The 22,140-nt window shown below is 36.7% G+C and overlaps 1 protein-coding gene across 3 annotated transcripts in view; it reads right to left on the reverse strand.

Annotated features, from left to right (window-relative positions):
- LOC106883440 (adenomatous polyposis coli homolog) overlaps nt 1-22,140 on the reverse strand; it is a 188,253-nt gene that overhangs the window by 22,379 nt on the left and 143,734 nt on the right. For all 3 annotated transcript variants that reach the window (XM_052967125.1, XM_052967124.1, XM_014934452.2), the window contains 3 exons: nt 16,909-17,062; nt 5,861-5,968; nt 4,380-4,608 (listed from right to left, as the gene is read on the reverse strand). In XM_052967125.1, coding sequence (XP_052823085.1) covers nt 4,380-4,608; nt 5,861-5,968; nt 16,909-16,953 — 382 coding nt within the window. In that variant the 5' untranslated portion in view covers nt 16,954-17,062. The remainder of the gene's footprint in view (nt 1-4,379; nt 4,609-5,860; nt 5,969-16,908; nt 17,063-22,140) is intronic.

Genomic DNA, 22,140 nt, shown 5'->3' on the forward strand with positions numbered 1-22,140 from the left:
AAAAAAAAACAGTATAGATATGACAAAACATGCAAAAATTAATTACTTGAGTATAAGTTTCATTATACATATTGGTTTTTCTTGTTATAAATATATATCTGTCGATCATAAAGAAGAAATATGGGAATAACCATTTGTGAAGCTTTCAGTTTCCAATAAATATAAGATAAAGAACTCTACTGTTTGTATTGAGTGATCTCTTTTGCCTTGTTTACACTGATTTGTGTTCTTACATACACATATATATGTATATCATCGTTTTAATGTTCACTTTCCCTTTGCTTGGGTTAGATGAAACTTATTGAGGCAGATTTTCTACAGTTGGATGCCCTTCCTTTTGCCAACCCTCAATTGTTTCTAAACAAGCTAATACTTCCTCATAGCCAAACACATTTTCCACAGAATAATGGAAATGGATAACACTGCTTGTATGACAATGACACTCATTTTACAACTATCATGTGAAGACAAGAAGAAGCAAACACACCATATATATATATAAAAGAAGGTATTGTAGTTTGCTGGAAGCATTGTGTATTGTTTGTGAAATGTAACGTGTCTGGAATGGCACACCAATGCAGAGTGGACTCTAATAACTGTTATAGATAATTTAACTATTCATAGTCTAATATAATATTTCGGTATTTAAAAATTCCTTCTTCAGATATTGCTAGGAAGCAATGGACTCCATTACTTCCTAGCAATATCTGAAGAAGGAATTTTTAAATTCCAAAATATTATATTAGTCTATGAATAATCAAATTATTTGTAACAGTTATTATGTCCACTCTGCATTGCTGTGCCATTCCAGACATGTTACATTTCACACACACATATATATACACACACACACATATATATATATATATATATATATATATATATATATGTAAGCATGGGCAACTGCTGGCCTTCCACAAACAACCTTGCCCCGACTTGTGCCTCAGAGGGTAACTTTCTAGGTGCAATCCCATGGTCATTCATGACCGAAGGGGGCCTCCTCCTCCTCATATATATAAATTCCAAATGATAAGAATGAGTGCTCAACACTGCAATGGTGAATCTAACTTTTTTGTTTGTGAATTAAGGCTACCATTGGTTTCATGTTAAGAAAAGCAGGAAAATATCCTAGTGTCTTAATTTTTCAAGCCAAACACATGGAGAAAGGTGTTTGCCTCCATTTTGGAAAACACACACACACACACACACACACACATATTTACAGGAAGTTAATTATGCATTACCACTCTAACTTCTTTTTATGATTCACTGATGAGGTATGTATATGTATACACATACACACGCCTGGTTCTCTCAGTTCCCATCTACCAAATCCACACACAAAGCTTGGGTTGGCCAGAGCTATAGTAGCAAACACTTGTCCAGGGTGCCATATAGTAGGACTGAATCTAGAACCTTATGGTTGGGGAGTAAATTTCTTACCACACAGCCACACCTGCACCTATGCATCTATCTATCTATCTATCTATCTGTGCGTGCGTGTGTGTGTGTGTGTATCATCATCATCATCATCGTTTAATGTCCGCTTTCCATGCTAGCATGGGTTGGATGATTTGACTGAGGACTGGTGAAACCAGATGGCTACACAAGGCTCTGATCTGATTTGGCAGAATTTCTACAGCTGGATGCCCTTCTTAACACCAACCACTCCGAGAGTGTAGTGGGTGCCTTTACGTGCCACCGGCACGAAGGCCAGTCAGGCAGTACTGGCAATGGCCACGCTCAAAATGGTGCATTTTACGTGCCACCCGCACCAGAGTCAGTCCAGGGCACTGGCAACGATCTCGCTCGAAAGTCCTTACACATGCCACAGGCATGTATATATATATATATATATATATTTATATGCATGTATATGAGAGAGAGAGAGAGAGAATGTTATCAAACAGAAATTAAGATTACATTTATGCAAGTGAATAGTACCTATGGGAGCGCTGTATATTCTGCAAAACAATTATAGAGTTTGGAATCTTTCTAGGGCTGAACATAAAAATATTATGCTGATATGCTCAACTAGTGGAAGTGATTTTTACAGCACTTCTGTATATTGAAAACATGAAATAGGATAATGGAAAGCAAAAAATTGATTACATTAATATTTTGGAAGTGCATCAGGGAAGTAAATATGACCAAGATAGCAGAACACATAATTTAGTTTTGTTAAGGGAATGGAGCAATGATAAGAACTGTAATTCAGTAGATTAAATAACTAGCAGTAGAGGAATAGTATAGCCTTTCTATGTTTTAAAATAAAAATTACCATGTTGGGATCAACTTTACCTTCTATTCCTCCAGGAATATGTGCATCAGACATGAACTGGGGTTAGGTCAATTGACTATATCACTACCCAATAGATTTATGGCCATATGCCAATATATATATATAATAAAATAGTTATTATTTAGTCTAATCTAGTTTCTCCATCTATGACACAAGTTCAAATTCTGCTAGAGTCAATTTATATTTTCATTCTTCTTGTGTAAATAAAAGAAATACCAGCAATATATTTAGATTGACTGAATTTTGCTACTTTGCAAAATAAAGATTTTGTACTTATGTAAGAAATCAAAGTATTCATTTTACTTGTTTCTGTTACTGACTGCAGCCATGCTGGAGCACCACCTTGAAGGATTTAAGGAATAAGTCAAACAAATCGACCTTAGTGTGTGTGTGTTTGTGTATATATACACACACATACATATATAGATAGATACACACACGACAAGCTTCTTTCAATTTCTTATTTCTTTATTACCCACAAGGGGCTACACACAGAAGGGACAAACAAGGATAGACAAAGGGATTAAGTCGATTACATCGACCCCAGTGCATAACTGGAACTTAATTTATCGACCCCGAAAGGATGAAAGGCAAAGTCGACCTCGGCGGAATTTGAACTGAGAATGTAAAGACAGATGAAATACTGCTAAGCATTTCGCCCGGTGTGCTAATGTCTCTGCCAGCTCACCGCCTTCTTTCAGTTTCTGTCTACAGCCTGAGGCTGTAGTAAAAGACACTTGCTCAGGAGCCAGAGAGTGGGACTAAATCCAAAAAATTGTATAATGCATATAAGTAGTTAAGATTTATGTCACTAAGAATAAAAGTTTTCGATTTATATTAGTCTTGCCTATTTCATAACCTGATGATTGAATTCATGGTGATCCTATTAAATTTAGCAGTATTTGAGAACATATTATTGAATAGGATATCTGTGATCTCCTCACACTGCTGGAATAATACCTGGGGGGGGGGGGTCTACTCTCATCTCAAAGGATAACTTGAACTTAGTACTATAATCTAATCAACAGCTTTTAATTACACAATGCCCTCACTGATATGGAGGACCAAAGCAATCATATCCACTTATTGTTAAACAAACGTTGCCAGTGCTGATGGACTGGCTCCTGTGTAGGTGGCACGTAAAAGACACCATTTCGAGTGTGGCTGTTGCCAATACTTGCCTGACTGGCCCTCGTGCTGGTGGCACGTAGAAGCACCCACTACACTCTCGGAGTGGTTGGCATTTGGAAGGGCATCCAGCTGTAGAAACTCTGCCAAATCAGATTGGAGCCTGGTGTAGCCATCTGGTTTCACCAGTCCTCAGTCAATCGTCCAACCCATGCTAGCATGGAAGGCGGACGTTGAACGACGATGATGATGATGATGATGAAACTGGACAACAGTGTTCAGGTTGGCTCTGAGATTTAGCAGGTGTATGATCAAAGACATTCAAACTTCAATCAGCCTGACTATTCTTAAGACATTGTGTATCTAGGATTACATGATCCATGGAATCAGGTGATTGGCTGTGGCTGTTTGGATGCTGGCAATTTGGGATGGCTGACTGAACATTTAAAGTGTTTTGACAATGGGTACGTTTTGGCACACAGACAGACAGACAAACAGAGAGGTAGATAGACAAATCCAAAGAGACACTACAATTCATTAACTGAGCATGACTGACATAAATACCCTCTCTTGGAAGAAGAAGAAGAAGAAGAAGAAGAAGAAGAAGAAATAAATCAGCATTGGATCCACAAAGCCAAATTAAGTGGCTCAAAAATGGCTGTGATGGAACGTCTCATATCATATTATGCAATGTATCGTTTCATTTTTAAAGCGTGATTTGAGGACGATCAAGCTGCTATTTGTACCAGGTCAAGCAATTACATAAAAGTTCCCTCACTGGCTTGACAGTATCATAAATGTATGTTGACCATTGAGAAAGTGTAATGATTGAATGTGACTTGTCAACTGTTTGAGTTTGATTTTGACATGCTGTCAACATAGTGTATTGTGACTCTTAATAGTAAGATTACAAACAACAAAAATAGTTTCTGCACGGAAGCCTTTATACCTTTAGTAATGGGCCATGTCCCATGGTACATAGATGAAAGTGGAGGAGTAGGTGGAATCAATAAACCATTATTCTGACAGCTTTCCTCAAGTAAACACTGTGGTTCCTGAATTTCTACCTCTGGTGTTTGTGTTGCCATGGTTACTAGCCTTTCTCCCTCAGAATTACTTGTAATGCTTGTGTCACATGCGTACCCGTTGTCTCCAGTTCCAGATTTGAGAACAAAGACCTGAAGAATGAAAGTGTAAAAAAAGTCAAAACAAAGTGACTATAAGAATTACATTTGTGTTATAGTTTTCAACAAATAACAAATTCCACCCCCAAAAAACCCACATTAGAAAATGAATGGAAAAAGTAAATGTATGATTATATTGAAACCTTGCTTATAAGAAACACGGTCAATTTACTTTCAGTCAGGTGAGAAAACATCCTCTAGTAACATTAAAAAAAAAAAAAAAATCTAAAATCAACAAGGGAAATAACTTCAATAAGATCAGTTGACTGGAAGTTTTGAATAATATAGAGAGACTATGCAGAATGGAATAGATCAGGGCTTTAAAACCAATTGGTGAAAGCGGCATCCATGTTTGGGTCTTATTTAATGGCCTCAATGATCAATGTAATTGGCAAGACTAAGAGTGATTGGTGTGTGTGTGTGTGTATGTATCATCAATGTTTTATTATTGTCTTTTTAACTTCTACTTATCCATGCTTGCATGTGTTGGAATGAATTTACTGAGTCAGATTTTCTATGAGCCAGATACCCCTCCTGTTTCCAAGCAAAGTAATATTTATCCATGGTTAAACATATTTTTGCAGAATATTGGAAATAAATGACACTGCTTGTGTGACAGTGACACTCATTTACAATTATCACATGATGTCAAGACAAGGACATACACACACACCTACCTGCCAGCTTGCATGTACCAGCTTACTGGTTTTACATTAGAACTAACCATGTGTCCAGAGCCTAAAGAGTGCTTGGAGACACAAGGCATGTTATATAATCTGCCTAATTTCAGTGTCTCTATGGCAAGAAAGTATTAGTAGCTCTTATTTTAAATACTGTGCACATTAAATGATATCTACACACACAAACACACACACACACACACACACACACACACTTCTTTAAGCTTCTCTTTGTCCTCACAGGCCTCCAGAACCACTGAGATAGATGCAGTTAATGTTTTGAGGATAGGGGGCTTAAAAGAAGGTAGTGTAGAGTCTAGGAATGGAGAAGGAAACACAATATGGGCCATAAAATGAAGAGAGATGAGTAAGTCAAGGGATATCCAAGTGAAGGATAAGACCAACCAGCTCTGATGAACATAGTTCAGTGTAAGCAGTTGTCCAGATAGCTAAGTACCAGGTATGAAAAGGAGTTGATTCAGAAAATCATATTCATTTGCATTCTAATTTTGAGATCATTATGTCAATCTGGAAAAAATATTAAATACAAAATTTGAAATACTAACCTCTGCAGCAAGAGGTGTGTTGATAGAAGCATTCTTTAGAAATATGCTGTCATTGTGGTTGCTGTTATTCAGATCACAGGCTCCAGAATCCCGCTTGTCTTGGTCCATCTGGTGGAAGAAAAGAAAGAAATATTTAAGAGATCATGGGTGGAAAAAGAAAATCTAGCAAAACATTGAATACATTTCCTCACAGTCAAAATTTACCAGACAGAAGGAATGCTGTGTATAGCTCTATGATATGTTGATATTCATAACTAACAAATATTTTAATTGGCTGTAACTGCACACTTGCATTGTCCTTTGCACATTCTAGCACAGTAGGTCTCAACTGGGGTCCATACAAGATTTTTAGGTTTCCACGCAACAAAATAGTAAATTTGGGATCCACAATAATATTTTAAGAGTCCCTGAAAAAATTTTGCATTAGAAGTATTACAAGAAACAGCTAGGTTTTCTCTAATACTTTACATAGTTCAACTTATACAAGTTAATGTGTGAAAAAAAAAAAAAGGAATTTTGAAAGAATTTTCCATAAAACTAGTTTTTAAACAGTGATTGGCTATGGGGGTCCACTAGAATAAAATAGTAATCAAAGGGGTCCATAGATCAAAAATGGTTGAGAACCCCTAGTAGGTTAAGAAAATTTTATATATTTTTTTTTAATTCTATGGAATCTTAATTGTAGTTAAATGAATGTTTTGTAGGAAACTATATGTGACCTTACTGAACTACACTGCTTATTTGTTTTAATTCATTTTAAAAATAAGAAAGAATCTGGTGGGGATTTAATACAATAACTTTGCATCATTAAGACGGTGTTTGTAACATAGCAAAAGGTTCTTTTGTAAAATTATATGGGAGATTTTAATTTAAAAATTAACACTTTCAAACATGTTGCTTTGTTTCATAGACTCAAAAGTAGCCTCAGGCAAGCCGGTATTAAAAAGTATAATAGAGTTTACCGACAAGAATGTGACACATACAAAGAAAATACTCACTAATTACATTACAGTTCTGGTGGTGGTGTTGATGATAATAATAATAATAATAATAATAGTAATAATAATAACAACAACAATAACAATTGTCTTATTTTGCTATCAGATCCTGATGATACATTCTAAAAGGTATAGCAAAAATATGACAATGTAGAAAATTATATAAAAATGAGGGATGGGCAAAAGACAATATATTAAGACATATTAAAAATGTCTAAAATAATACAAATAAATAAATATATATGGGTACAGACATAAATTATATGAAATCTAAATAAAAGAAACACAAAAATAAAAGCAATCACACATAAGACACTACCTAAGTTAGACTGAAGCATAGTATGACTGACTATTTTCCATTATTGAACCTAGTGCACTCAAAGCTACCCATAAGCATCCATTATCGTAGATGAGGTCTAAAGCATCCCATGCCGTATGGGTATTTTAGTTTCAGGTGATGTTAGACCTATTTCCTCCTCCTCCTTAGTCAGCACATCCTCCTCATTCCCTTGTTTAGTGCCAAATATTATTCTAACCAAATACTCACTGGTGCTTCATACAATCATGAATCACCATGTGATGGAGTGTGCGCCTCTTACTCTATTCTCAGATAAAGTGACACAAGTTGAAACTATCCCAGAGGCTGAAGGACACTGGAATTGAAGCATACATTGTTGACTTGAAAAGTGTCATCCTTGGATCCTGCAAGAAACCCAAGAAAGATTCCTTTACTTGCCCTAGGATGCCAAGTGTGTCTCGGAAGTGATTGTGGCAAACAAGCAGATTAAAAGTAAATAATAATAATAATAATAATAATAATAATAATAATACTCCTTTCTACTGAAGGCACAAAGCTTAAAAGTTTGAGGGAGGGGTTAAGACGATTACATCGATCCCCAGTACTCAACTAGTACTTAATCTATTGACCCCGAAAGGATGAAAGGCAAAGTCGACCTCAACGGAAGTTGAACTCAGAACATAAAGACAGATGAAATACTGCTAAGCATTTCACCCAGCGTACTAATGATTCTGCCAGCCCATTATAATAATCATAATGTAATTACAAAGCCAACAATTTTGGGATATGTTTAGTCAATTAAATCAACTCCAATTTTGACAAGCATTTTATTTTGAATGCAGAACAAAGAGCCAGAACAAATATCACAAGGCATTCAGTCAGACACTTGTAATGATTCTGGTAATCCACTACCCTTAGATGATAATGATTTCTTTTATTTGTCACAAGGGTAATGTGATGAGGAGTTATGATATGGATAGGTTACAAAAACAGAGTGCATTTACATTGAAATTGAATGAGAATATAAAAATGGAAGCATATGCAGTATGCAAAATTGTATTTTATAAAGTGTTCCTAAAGCAAGTAGGACTGTTATGTAGAGTCACCAGTCATCAATCAAGGAACATGGCAGATCCTGAGTTACCCTGACTATCAGTTACCCTCACCCAGTCTACATATTCATACTGAGAGTTGGCTCATATCTGTCATTCTCACCCAAAGTTGATGAAAGTTAAGCTGGAGAGGAAAAATGGTAAAGTGACCCTCTTCAGTTCTGTCAGGAAGAATTTCAGGCAACAAGAATCTGTTCTTCTACATGCATGTTTTTTTTTTTTTTTTCATATGTGTGTTCTTCCGCATGTATGCTTTGTGTGTGTATGTGTGTGTGTGACAACAACTAAAATCAACAAGCCACAATCTCTGCTGGTTTGCTTGCTCGTCACTGCTCAACTCATGGACACAAGCAATGATTTCTTTACTGAATCGTTACTGGCGACGAAAAATGGTGCCTGTACATCAATATGAAGCAGCATAAGGAATGGCTTAGCCCCGGTAAACAAGCAACACTGCACGTGAAACACGGTCTTCATCCATGTAAAACGATGTTGTGCATATGGTGGTATTGGGAAGGGATTATCCATTATGAATTGCTTGAACAGAATCAAACGGTCAACATGGAACTCTATGTTCAACAGATGGAATGACTCAACATGGTTATTCAAGAGAAAAGACCTAATCGGCAGCATGGAGTTCTTCTGCTGCACGACAAAAAATTTAAATTAAAAAAAACCCGGCAGGAACTTAGTTGCCAACCCAATATGTATGTATATATATATATATATATATATATATATATATATATATATATATATATGTATGTATGTACTGCATATGAATGAAGACAGCTGCATCAAGAAGTGCTGATCTCAAATTGTAGAGGGAATACATAGAAGGGGTAGACCCAGGAAACCAGGGGATGAAGTGGTGAGAAAGGATCTATGGATGTTGAGACTCACAGAGAGGATGACAAGGGACTGAGACCCCAGGCGGTTTGTTGTGCTTGAAAAGACATGTCAAGCTAAGTAAGAGCGTGGTTGTCCTTGCGTATAGGCTGTTCCCTACATCCCTCTCCAGCTGAGTATTTAAAATCTTATGGGCTCATGGGTGTAAAAGCACCCAGTACACCTGGTGCAGTGTAAAAGCACCCAGTATACTCTGTAAAGTGGTTGGCATTAGGAAGGGCATCCAGCCATAGAAACCATGCCAAAACATACAAGGAACCTGGACTGCTCTTCAGCTGGTCAGTTCCTGTCAAACCATCCAACCCATGCCAGCATGGAAAACAGATGTTAAATGATGATGATGAGACACATGAACTCCATATGTAAAGTATCAGAAGAAATATTAGAAGACAACGTGTCCAAGGCTCTAATGAATCTGTCTACTTGCCAACTTTAATAACAATAGCAGTAACAGCCATTGTAATTATCAGCTCAACTTTAGTAAGTCTATGACCAAGAGACAGCTGATCTAATGAAACTATTCATAATCCTTTGTCTTTGTGTACAAATCTTTGTTCATTGATTTTCAGGTTTAGTTAGATTATATCATGTTGATGAGGTCTACTTGTCTGCATCAAAGGTCAACTTTTTTTTCCCCCTAAGCATGTAAATTTGAGAGATTAATTCTTAACTTCTTGAATTTATCTTCCATTTTTCTTAGAGAGTTGCTAAGAAAATGCATCTATATTTTTGGTTTCTTTCTCCACCTAAAAGGAAATTTTAATTGATTAAGAATTTTTGTGTGTGTATATGGCATTCAGTACCTTGCCTCTTTAAACTTATGTATCTAACTAATGCTCAGTCATAGTTAGTGTGACTGGGCATCATCATCATCATCATAATTGTTGTTTAACATCCACTTTCCATGCTGGCATGGGCTGGATGGTTTGACTGAGGGCTGGCAAGCCAGAAGGCTGCACCAGACTCCAATCTGATCTGACAAAGTTTCTACAGCTGGATGCCCTTCCTACCGCCAACCACTCTGAGAGTGTAGTGGGTGCTTTTTATGTGACACTGGCACATGAGGGCCAGTCAGGTGGTACTGGCATCGATCACGCTTGAATGGTGCTTTTTATATGTCACAGGCACGGGAGCCAGTCAGGCAGCACTGGCATCGACTGTGCTTGAATGGTGCTTTTTACATGCCACTGGCACAGGAGCCAGTCAGGTGGTACTGGCAACGATCACACTCGAATGGTGCTTTTTACATGCCACCAGCACAGGTGCCAACCAGGTGGTATTGTCATCTGTTACGACAATGACTTCACTTGACTCAACAGGTCTTCACAAGTGCAGTTTATTGCCCAATGATTGAAGGGTACTCTTAAATGGACCGGTTATGCTGGACTGGCATAGGCCATGGTTACGGTCTCATTTGGCTTACCAGGTCTTCTCAAGCACAGCATACCTCCAAAGGTTGTGCTTCACCACCTCATCCCAGGTCTTCCTGGGTCTGCTTCATACACAGGTTCCCTCTACTGCTAGGGTGTGACACTTTTTCACACAGCTGTCCTCATCTGTATGCAACACATGACCATACCAGCGCAGTCATCTCTCTTGCACACCACATCTAATGCTTCATATAACCAACTTTTCTCTCAGGACGCTTACACAATTCAATGGTCAGATCTGTGACTCTGACCTTATCACTTACGTTCCAGTTCTTGCTACTTTATGGACATACTACCCAGAACATTTTAAACTTGAGACCTAGGATGTTCACAGTCTTAAGAATGTGTGTATGTGCTTATGGTGGTGTGGTGAGAAATGTAGGTATCATCAAAAGTAGATTCAGCAAGTTAAGCCCTGTTGCTGGCTGAGCAAATCATTGGGAGAGATACGTAAGAATACAACTCATTCACTCATTATCACATGGATCTTTAAGGAGATATACAAACTCCTACATCTTTTCTCTCTCTCTCTCTGTTTAGATATACACAGACAAATGTATATGCACACATATAGAACACATACACACAAAACAGACACACATATATACAAAACATGCACACCCACACACACATATCTACACAAAACAGGCATATACATACATAATATGCATATACACACACATATACACAGGTAGTTAAAATGTACATAAACACACACACAGAGAACAGTCATATACATATATAGAACAAACACCTACACACATCTAGAAAGACAGATATACAAAAGTACGACAGGCTGATAAACATACACATACATAAGAGCCCATATACATACAAGGCCTATACACACACATGCAAAAACGAAGCATATACATATACACAAGTATCCTTTAAAGAAACCTTATATAGTTGACATTAAAAAGGACATTTAATAACAAAAGACAAACCTTTATTAGTACAGTATAAAGTCTAGCGTTAAAAAAATTACAAATCGTTAGGTAGATGTAGATACAGCTGCCTTATATATATATCATCATCATCATCGTCATTGTTTAACATCCGCTTCCCATGCTGGATGGTTTGACCGAGAACCGGCAGGCCGGGAGGCTGCACCAGGCTCCAATCTGATTTGGCAACATTTCTACAGATGGATGCCCTTCGTAACACCAACCACTCTAAGAGTGTAGTGGGTGTATTTTACGTGCCACCAGCACGGGAGCCAGTCAAGCGGCACTGGCATTGGCTGTGCTTGAATGGTATTTTTATGTGCCATCGACACAGGTGCTAGTCAGGCAGCACTGGCATTAGCCATGACTATAACTTGACTCAGTTCGACAGGTCTTTACAAGCATGGCATATCTCCAAAGGTCATGGTCGCTTGTCATTGCCTCTGTGAGGCTCAATGTTCGAAGGTCATGCTTCACCACCTCATCCCAGGTCTTCCTGGGTCTACCACTTCCACATATATGCGTATGTGTGTGTGCGTGTGTGTTTGTGTGTAGGAGGAAGCGTGTATGAATGATGAAGTATGCAGCAGGTATGAGAGGATAGTAATGACCTTAACAATAAGGAAAACATTGGTGGTGACAACGACCTCACCATCACGTCTGCTTAATTTACTGGTGTTACACTCTTTTCATTAAAAATATACTCAATATAACCCTCACAAAATATACTACCACTACCACTACATCAACAACAATAAAATCAACAATAGCAACACTTAAACTGTCTCAAAATGGCAGTGAGAGAGAGAAATATCTTATATGTAAAATGTCACCCATGGTCATACGTACAGTATCAGTTACATCTTGTTCATTCCTTTCTTGTCAACCAAAGCTGGGTGACATTCTGCCTCTGTGTGCATAAGCACATGTGTATTTATGTGGGTGTGTCTGTGTGTGCAGATGTGTATGTTTGGATTGAGGGTAGTTTAGAAAGATATGGATGATGACAATGGCAATGATGATGATGGTTAATCCCAGAATCCATTGGTTTATAGGGGCACCATTGAAAACTTCCTTTTCTTGCAGTCTAGTTAATGTGTGAGAACAGCATAGTCCATCCCTCTCCAAACCACACTGTGTGGTGTGAACTTTTGGAAAATTCAAAACAGAGAGAGAGAGACTATGAAAAAGAGAAGGAAGATAGATGGATAGATAGAAACAAGTACAAAGAGAGATAGAGGGGGAGAGAAAGAAAGAAATCTAGCCAACTAGACAGAAAAGGAGAAGGAGAGAAAAGTAGATAGCTAGAGAGAGAGAGAGAGAGAGAGAGAAAGAGAGGAAGAGAAAGAGTATGTGTGTGTGTGGAAGATATAGAGTTATAAGGATAGACAGAATGTAAAAGCAAATACTTGCAAGTGTGAGAGATGAGGTAGGGAGGAAATAGTAAAGAAAAATTAAACAGGAAGGAGAAGAGAATTAAAGATATAATCCCACTAGACAACTTAAGGTATTGTAAATTAAATGGATAATGGAAGAGGATACACTGATTGTTTCTCTTCCTTCAAAAATGTCACAAGCTAAGTTATAATGGAGATTCTTTGCTGGCTTCAGTAATTTCACTGTAGCCATGCTGGGATATCATCTTCAAGAGTATTTTTGGGTATATATTGTAGTCTGGTATGTATATTATTGATAAATGAGCCAATGAAAGGGCTAGAAATAGCAGTTAATATCCCTTAAATCACACCCTACTGTCTTAAAAAAAGAGTACATATTGGATAAAGTGATCTGGGATTCCCTGCACACAAGACGGGATGGTTGTGGCCAGAGTACCTTTGACCATACATCTACTTGACTGGGGATAACTTAAGACTACATGATAACAATCACTAGCACTTTTGAAAGATGAGTACCAGTTAAGCACTGGGGTTGATGCAATCAACTTAGTCCCTTCCCTGAAACTGCTGGCCTTATACAAAAATTTGAGACCATTATTATATATCTGTAAGGCAGCAAGTTGGCAGAATTGTTAGCACTCCAGACAAAACATCTAGTGGCATTTCATCTGTGTTTGCATTCTGAGTTCAAATTCTGCCAAGGTCAACTTTGCCTTTCATCTTATATATAGTAAGAACCGGTCAAGTAATGGGGTTGACAAAACCAACTAGTCCCCTTCCCCAAAAGTTCAGGTCTTGTGCCTTTAGTAGAAAGAATTATTACACATTGGTTTTGCTATGCTGGTCTGAAATCTATAGAGCCCCTCTGCCAGATTTCTGCACAATTTCTGTCAACACAATTTTGGTACAAGACACTTGCCCAAGGGCCAATCCAGAGGATTGCAACCTTGGAACCATGTACCTGTAGAGTGAACATTTTAAGTATATGGTTATGTATCTGTCTAAATCTGGTAAAACAGTAAAAAAATGTCTACTAATTCTAAATCAGATGTTCCTAGTTTAAATTTATACAAGATTCAACCCCACCCAAAATTCCAAGCAAGAAACTGAAGAGAAAATGAAACACCAAAATAAATTTTTAAGGGGAGGAAATGAAAAAAAAGTAAATTACAATTTTTTTTCTTGGTGATAAGTAAATAAACTCCAGTGTTGTTTCAAAATAGTACACAAAATTTGCTTCCACAACTTCTAATTATTATTATCATTATTATTAAAGATAAAATGCCTTGTGACTTTTCTTCTGGCTCTTTATGTTCTCACTTCAATTCTTGCCATGGTGAACATTGCCTTTATCCCTCCAGGGTCAAAAAAATAAAGTATCAGACCAAACTGCTGGACGTGTGCTTAAATTTAAAACCATTATTATTATTATTAAGGCAATGAGCCGGCAGAATCGTTAGCATGCTGGACAAAATGCTGCTAAGCATTTTGTCTGCCTTTCCATTCTGAGTTCAAATGCCACCGAGGCCAACTTTGCCTTTCATTCTTTTGGAGTTGATAAAATAAACACCAATTGAGCATCGGGGTTGATGTAACTGATTAGCTCCCTCCCTCAAAATTTCAGGCCTTGTGCATATAGTAGAAAGGATTATTATTATTATTATTATTATTATTATTATTATATTATTTTGCTTTACTTCTCAGAGCTCTCAATCTTACTTGCTCCAGTTAATTCTGTGAGAGAAAACTTGTTGTCAAAGGTCTCTCAGGGTCTCCCTTCTACAAATTATAACACTTGGTACCTGGATGTTAAGTATCATGGAAGATACTCAACACCCAAGTACCAATCTCAAAATCCTTGCTGCTCCCAATGGAGCAGTTTTTTGAGCATGGTCTACCCTTATGTCAATTCCATTATTATTATCATTATTGTTGTTGCTGTTTTTATCACTAGCATCACAATCATTATCATCAACCCTGAGTTGATGAAAGGAAAAGTCAACTTCAGCGGGATTTGAATTCAGAACATGAATGGATGTAACTAAATTCACTATATGTTTATTTGACACTACAGATTCTGCTATAATAATGAAAATAACAGCAACAACAATTCTTGTTGTAATCAGTTTACTACATCAAGATGAATGAAATAGTAAAGTGCAAGACTGAAAGATTGCATGATATCCAAGGTAAAATGCTTTCCAATTCTGAAATCAAATCAGTCTCTGGTTAATTTTACACCTGAAAGAAGGAGGAAAAGAAGGGGGCAAGGTTTGTGTCTTTCTTTACAAAAGAATTTCTCATAACTCTCACCAACTGCAGAAGTAGTAGCAGATATAGTAATGAGGATGAGGAAAGTGGATTTGGTTAAGTCCCACATGTGCTAAACATGCTGTATTTTTTTAAACCTTTTTTTTATATGCTAAAATATTATGGCTCAGTCCCACACTGCTCTGAGAGCAATTAGTGTCGAAGTTCACTGATTCTTGTTTTAATTTTATCACAATTCAGTCATTAAAATAAATAGCACTGAGAATATGAGGTCAAACTGAGAATAACATCCATTGGCCTGTGTATAACAAGCGTGTGTGTATGCACACACACACACACACACGTACATCATTATCACTGCTTTAACGTTCAGTTCCCCAAGCCTGCATGGATTAGACTGAATTCATTGAAGCAGATTTTCTATGACTGGATGCTCTTCCTACCACCAATCCTTATATGTTTCTAAGCACGGTAATATTTTCTCACAGCCAGATATTTTTATACTGAAGACTGGTAACGAATGACTCCTGATGCTTGTTTATAACAATCCTGAAACATCAAGAGAAGAAGAAACACACACATACACACAGTAGTGCAGATAAATGTGAATAGGTTTGATGTATATAAATATACACACATATACAACAGCGATATATTAAACCTGTCTGCATTTATCTGCATCACTATCTCCATATCACCTGGAGTTCTCTTATGGCCACTCTTTATCTTGTAGACCTAGTCCTTAATAAATACTTCAGAGTTTAAGTTCAAATCATTTGAACACAGTTACGTGTTTTCTATACTGAGCATTTCTAGATATCACCTATTGACTGTATAAATATAAATACATATATACAATAGAACCTTGATTTTCGAAATACTCTGAATTTCTCAAAATTCTTCTAAAGGTTATTTGGATCTACTTGTCATACATGAAAATTTAGCTTGGCTGTGTAATCTACTTACATTTACTGGTGTCTAATTGTTGGATATTGTTAACTAAATTCTTTCAGAGCTGAGTGCTTTATTGTTGATATCTACCTGGATTTTTAATCCCCTTTTTCTAATATATATATATATATAAATACACAAACACAAACACGCATGCAGACATACGAGGAGTGAACGAAAAGTTATAACCCGTCAAGGCATTTGAACCTTGAAGTCTTGTACCATGTTTTGTTTTTTTAAGGCTCAAGACTTTTCATACACCCCTCATACACATGCACTTTCAATATATAATTTATATATATATTTCTCTATTTACAGTTTTCAATAAGGATATAATAATAACAATAATAAAAATCAAAAACAATTGCAGCGTGGAAGGTGTTTATAAGCCATTTAAAATACACACAAAAACCATTAGATTCACTTCAACATTTAAATTTAATTTGCCAAAATATTCTCGTTGCTTTGAGACTGCGACCTGATCACTGACAAAATTCCATGCAGTACAGAATTTTGTCAGTGTTCTGGTCGCAGTCTGAAAGTGATGAAAATATTTTGGCAAATTAAATTTAAATGTTGAAGTGAATCTAACGGTTTTTGTGTGTATTTTAAATGGCTTATAAACACCTACCAGGCTGCAATTGCTTTTGTTTCAGCACACGATCTCAGATCAGGTCACTTGCTATGCAAGTACATCTCTGTAAAAATAATAAAAATGTTGAACTGTTTCCTTACAATGTGTGGAGTATCTTCTGTATTGGTATGTCTGTAAATGATCATTTTGGGGAGCTGCCTGGAACATCATGAATCTTGAATTAAACCAACAGTGATACTTTCAATGCAACCGTTATAACATGGATATCTGCAATTTTGAAAGTCTGATGGAGATCTGAAACAAATTTAGAAAACAAAAACAGGATTATTAAAAAGCAGAGTAATAAACATATATAATATATATTTGGTGGGTTTAATGAAGGGAAGAAAAAAGTACCCAATACCATAAGAAGAATATTGTAGTTCATTTTGGCAGGATTTATAGTCTGTGATCTTGTGTTTTCCCAACATGTCAGTTTCTCAGATAGGGAAAACCTTGATCCACTTTTTTTTTTTAACTCTTTTGTAATTATATGTATGATGAAATCTCCTGTTGAAGATGATGTATGGGTGTTTAGTTTTTGTTGAATGACCTGCACAATTGATTTGCTTATAGTGATAAAATGTATGTGCTGTACATTAGCTCACTCTCTCCATCAAATTAACATTGCCTGAACAAGCGCATGGTGTACTGCACGTCAGGTGGTGAAATGATCAAGAACACAATGCATCACTTGATCTGGGAATCAAAACCATGATCTCACAAAAGTGAGTGCAACACACTAACCATTAGGCTATACACCCTCACATTACACACATGTATGCACACACACACTTTATTTAGGCTGAGCCAGTGGTCTATTACTCTGGACTCCATTAACATGTTGCTGGTTCCCCTGGAGAAAGCTGAAAAAGCTGTTACCTCCTATGGCAACAAAAATTTTCTCCCTCAGAGTAAAAGGTAGATTGTATGATGCTTGTGTATGAAACAGCAATGCTCCATGTTAGTGAGCATGGGCGCTGAATGCAGAGGAGGTGCAAAGACTGGAAAGGAATGAAGCCAGTATGCTCTGATGGATGCACAACATCAGTGTGCAAATTTGTTGAGAGAAAAGTTTGGTATAAGAAAAATCAGATGTAGTATGCAAGAGAGAAAACTGATGGTTTGGACATGTGGTGCATATTAATGAAGACAACTGTAAAAAGTGCAACTGCTTAAAATGGATGGAACCTGTGGAAGATGGAGACCCAGGAAGACATGGCATGAATTAGTGAGGGCTGATTTCAAGATGTCAAACCATCCAATCTATGCCAGCATGAAAAACAGATGTTAAATGATGATGATGATGATGATATATACACACATATATATTATGGCATTTGAACCTCAAGTGTATGCCCTGGTACTTGCCATTATCTATATTTCTCTCTTCTTTTACTCGACTATCTCATTTATACTCTGATCCCCGTCCCTTGTGAGTATGCCTGGCATTTTGCCACCATTTCCATCCTGCGGTTTCCCAGTCTCTCTCTTTCTCTTTCTCCTGCACTTCCCTCAGATTGGACAACCGTGTATTTTCTTTGCGGTAGCACACCTATTTCTGTCTTCATACCTGATCTTTCTCTCTCCAGCTGGGTAACCTTGTACTTCCTCTACAGCAAGACACCTGTATCTGTCTCACTATAACCTTTTCATCATCACCTCCTCCAATGCCTCCTTCCCTCTTAGAAGTTTTTGTCTTGCAAGTACTTGGTGACCCTGTCAGTGCAGGTACCACTTAAAAGCACCCAGTCCACACTGTAAAGTGGTTGGTGTTCGGAAGGGCATCCATCTGTAAAAACCTTGCCAAAACTGACCTCGCCTGTGTTTGTGCCACACAAAAAGCACTAAGTCCACTCTGCTGAGTGGTTGGTGTAGGAAGGGCATCTAGCTGTAAAAATCCTACCAAAACAGTCACAGAAGTCTTGTGTAGGCTTCAGCCTGGCTGGATCTTGTAGTACCATCCCACCTATGCTAGCATGGAACACAAACATTAAATGATGATGATCATATTCACATGTATGTACACACACATGTAAGTATATTTTTAGCAATATGCTAATTTTCATGTGGTTAACAATAATAAATATCACATTAAAGTCAGGAGTCACTTTACTATGCAAGGATACACCTGTTGATACAATTGCACACTGTGGTGGAGTTGATTCTATATCAATGCCCTCTGCTTATACAAGAATAATCTGAATCATGTAATTTGGTAGCATTTGTATGAAGCACTATTTTGGACACTATAATGGCATACACACACACACACTTTTAAACCAGTGTTACTGTTATGCAAGTGGTGTCCATTTCCAATTTTCCATGAAAACATGTCTGAGCATGGTGAAATATTACCTTCCTTTAAATAGGCAAGGGTTGATGACAGGGAAGGTATTCAGCTGTACAAAATCTGTTTGAACCATGCAAGCAGGGAAAAGTGGAAGTTTCATATATTAAGTGGATGATATTTTTAACTAAGAAGTTACATCTGTATCTATTTGATAGTCCAAGTGCTTCAATTCTGTGTATGTACATATATTTACTCAACTACCGTCATTTATCAATGGTTTCTCCCATAGTTTTGATGTACCATTTTCTATCATTAGTAAAAATGTTTGCATTTTTAATGACATGGGTTTGCTAGTGAAATTAGAACCTGAACCAGGGTTTTTGTGTCAATAAAGTAAACTGAGGAAAGCAGTTATGCGTCTTGCTCAGGAGGGCATAGGCACAATACAATGGCTGTTGTGTAGTAAGGTCTGAACTCATCATGTCCATGCAGTCAGTAATAAATCAGTACTTTAATCTCATAGCCATTTATATAATAAAAAAAAAATTATCAGTTTTCAATATTTCTCATGTAATTATTATAAAACATAATATAGAAAGAATGTGTGTATGTGTATGGGGAATAAATGACTAATATGATAAAAAAAAACTACAAAAAGAAAAAATACAAGCATCTCTGCATCTATTTAACTGTTGTAATTCAGAAAAAATGTTTCTCTTTTATGTCTGCCTATTTCTTTTCATCTAATAATGAATGTACTTTCTGCTTCCCTACCGCTCTGTTTTCCTTGCATTTACTGTCCATCTTTCTCTTTCTCCACTTTACTATATATCTATCTTCTCTTTGATTGTTGATCTTTCCCTAGTTTCATTTCTCCAAATGGCTTTTCTATTTCTGTCTTTTTTTCTTCATTTCTCACCATTTTTGATTCTCTCTCTCTCTCAGTTGTTATTATTAGCTTAATTATTATGTTCCCATCCATTTCTTTACCTAACATTGCCTTCCTCTCTTGCTTCCCTCAAAAGCCATGTTAGAAATATTTTGCTTTCTGTTTCTGTCAGAAATACTGTTTGAATTGCTTTACTCACCAAGCGACTTTCATTTTTTGTTGTTTTCTGCGCTTCATTTAAAATTCTAAACTAATGAGAGACACAGGCCATTTTAATTGTGTTGGAATTTTTAAGAAATAGAGATGAGTAAGGTAATTGTGCATCCTATTACTGTGGATTTTTAATATGAAAATGTGTGTGTATGTATGTATGTAGGTCATTGTTCAGTTTTATTTCAATATTTCTTGCCAATAGAGAAAGAGCTGGTTTCTAATCTAAATCCAAAGCTCTTTCATTGGAATTTTAACATCAACAGAGTATTTTTGCAAGTATGTGTGCATATGTGCGGTATTTGGCGTCAGTGCATGTGCAGATGTGTGTGTGTGCACATGCACCTGTCTGTCTATCTATCTATATGCACACACACACATGTATATGCATACACACACATGTATATGCATACACATGAAAAGTAATGTGTTCTATGCAAAAAGAAAGCATGTTTTTTTTATTTTTTATATTTGTATTTGTAAATCTTTGCTAATTGCAAGAGTGATTCATCGTAAAACTCACACATTTCAGACAAGGTTGTAAGTTTGAATGTTTTGAGTGATTGAAACAAATGTCTTTTTTTTTTTTTTTTTGTACACCATTTCAGCTCTTGTGTACTTTGATTTAACTGAGATTAGATCTAAGCTTATTTAGTTGTCATTGCTGTTGTTTAGTCTAAAGTCAGATCAGATATTGCAAATCTTTGATCAAAAGACATTCCAGTAGTGGCCATCCTATTTTTTCCCCTCCCTCAGTAGAGCCACATCATACAATATATCATTTTTTTTCTTTAAAGATGATAGAATGTGATCAAAGGAAGATTTAGCTGTTATTTCTAGAAAATCAAGTAGAGGATCTCTTGTTGGCTCAGAAGCCTATTTAGTAATTCCTAGAAGTAGATCAATATCCTTTGGCAAACATTCCAGGAGAGCTGGATGAATATGTGCCTTGGTTATGGCTTTCCTATTCAAATCCCTTAATCCTTCTTTCATCAACTGTCATTTTCGCTCTGCTGTCCCTTTCCCATACAATGAAGCGGGTATTTGATCAATGTTCATTCTAATTGATTTATTCCCATCCGGGTATAGGTGGGAGCATGACTGTCTGTTGATAAGGAATTTGCTCCACAATCATGTTGTTCTGGGTATGATTCCACCACTGAGTGTTTTCTCTCACAACATTGGGTCAATCAAAGCTTTGTGAGGGATTTTTTAGAGAAGCAGACTGAGCAGAGGAGGCCTGTGTATGTAGATATATATTAGGATTTCAATTAGAGAGAGAGAGAGAGAGATCTTTGCCTATTCTAAAATAACCATAGATTACACACTTATGCATATCTACATAAAGGGAGGATAGTAGTAAGGGTTACATAAACAGGGAAAGCAATATAGAAGGAGAATACAGTGATAGATGAAAAGAAAGGTGGAGGGAATTAAGAAAATAAACGAGAAAAAACAAGGTGAAAAATTGGATGGAAGAGAGAAAAAGGCAAAAAGAACAATTGTGTTCATGTGCATGCATGCACATTTTATGTGCATATAAATGCATATAGCTATGGATGTAAATAAAGTTTGTGCACACACACACACATAGGTGTACAAACACACATATGCATATATGTTTATGTGTGTGAGTGTATGTAAAGAGTGTAAAGTGGAATGGTGATTATTGAAGTTCAAACAATGTTTTTTAAATGTTTTACATGGCACAGTTCATTTAAGCTGTAATCTGGAAAGAAGCCAGTTGTGAATGGCAGGATATTAGTCATTTGGAAGAACTGGAGCTAGAACAGCACCCAATCTCATTCGGTACTTTTTATAGACATCTAAATTATCCAACTAAACTTAGCAATATACTGTTGCACACAGTATCATTGTAGGGGTTGTTGTTATTCAATCCAATGTCAGCTACGATAGAGCAGACCTATCTATTATAAAAAT

The sequence above is a fragment of the Octopus bimaculoides genome, chromosome 4, assembly GCF_001194135.2.
Source record: "Octopus bimaculoides isolate UCB-OBI-ISO-001 chromosome 4, ASM119413v2, whole genome shotgun sequence".
NCBI lineage: Eukaryota > Metazoa > Mollusca > Cephalopoda > Octopoda > Octopodidae > Octopus > Octopus bimaculoides.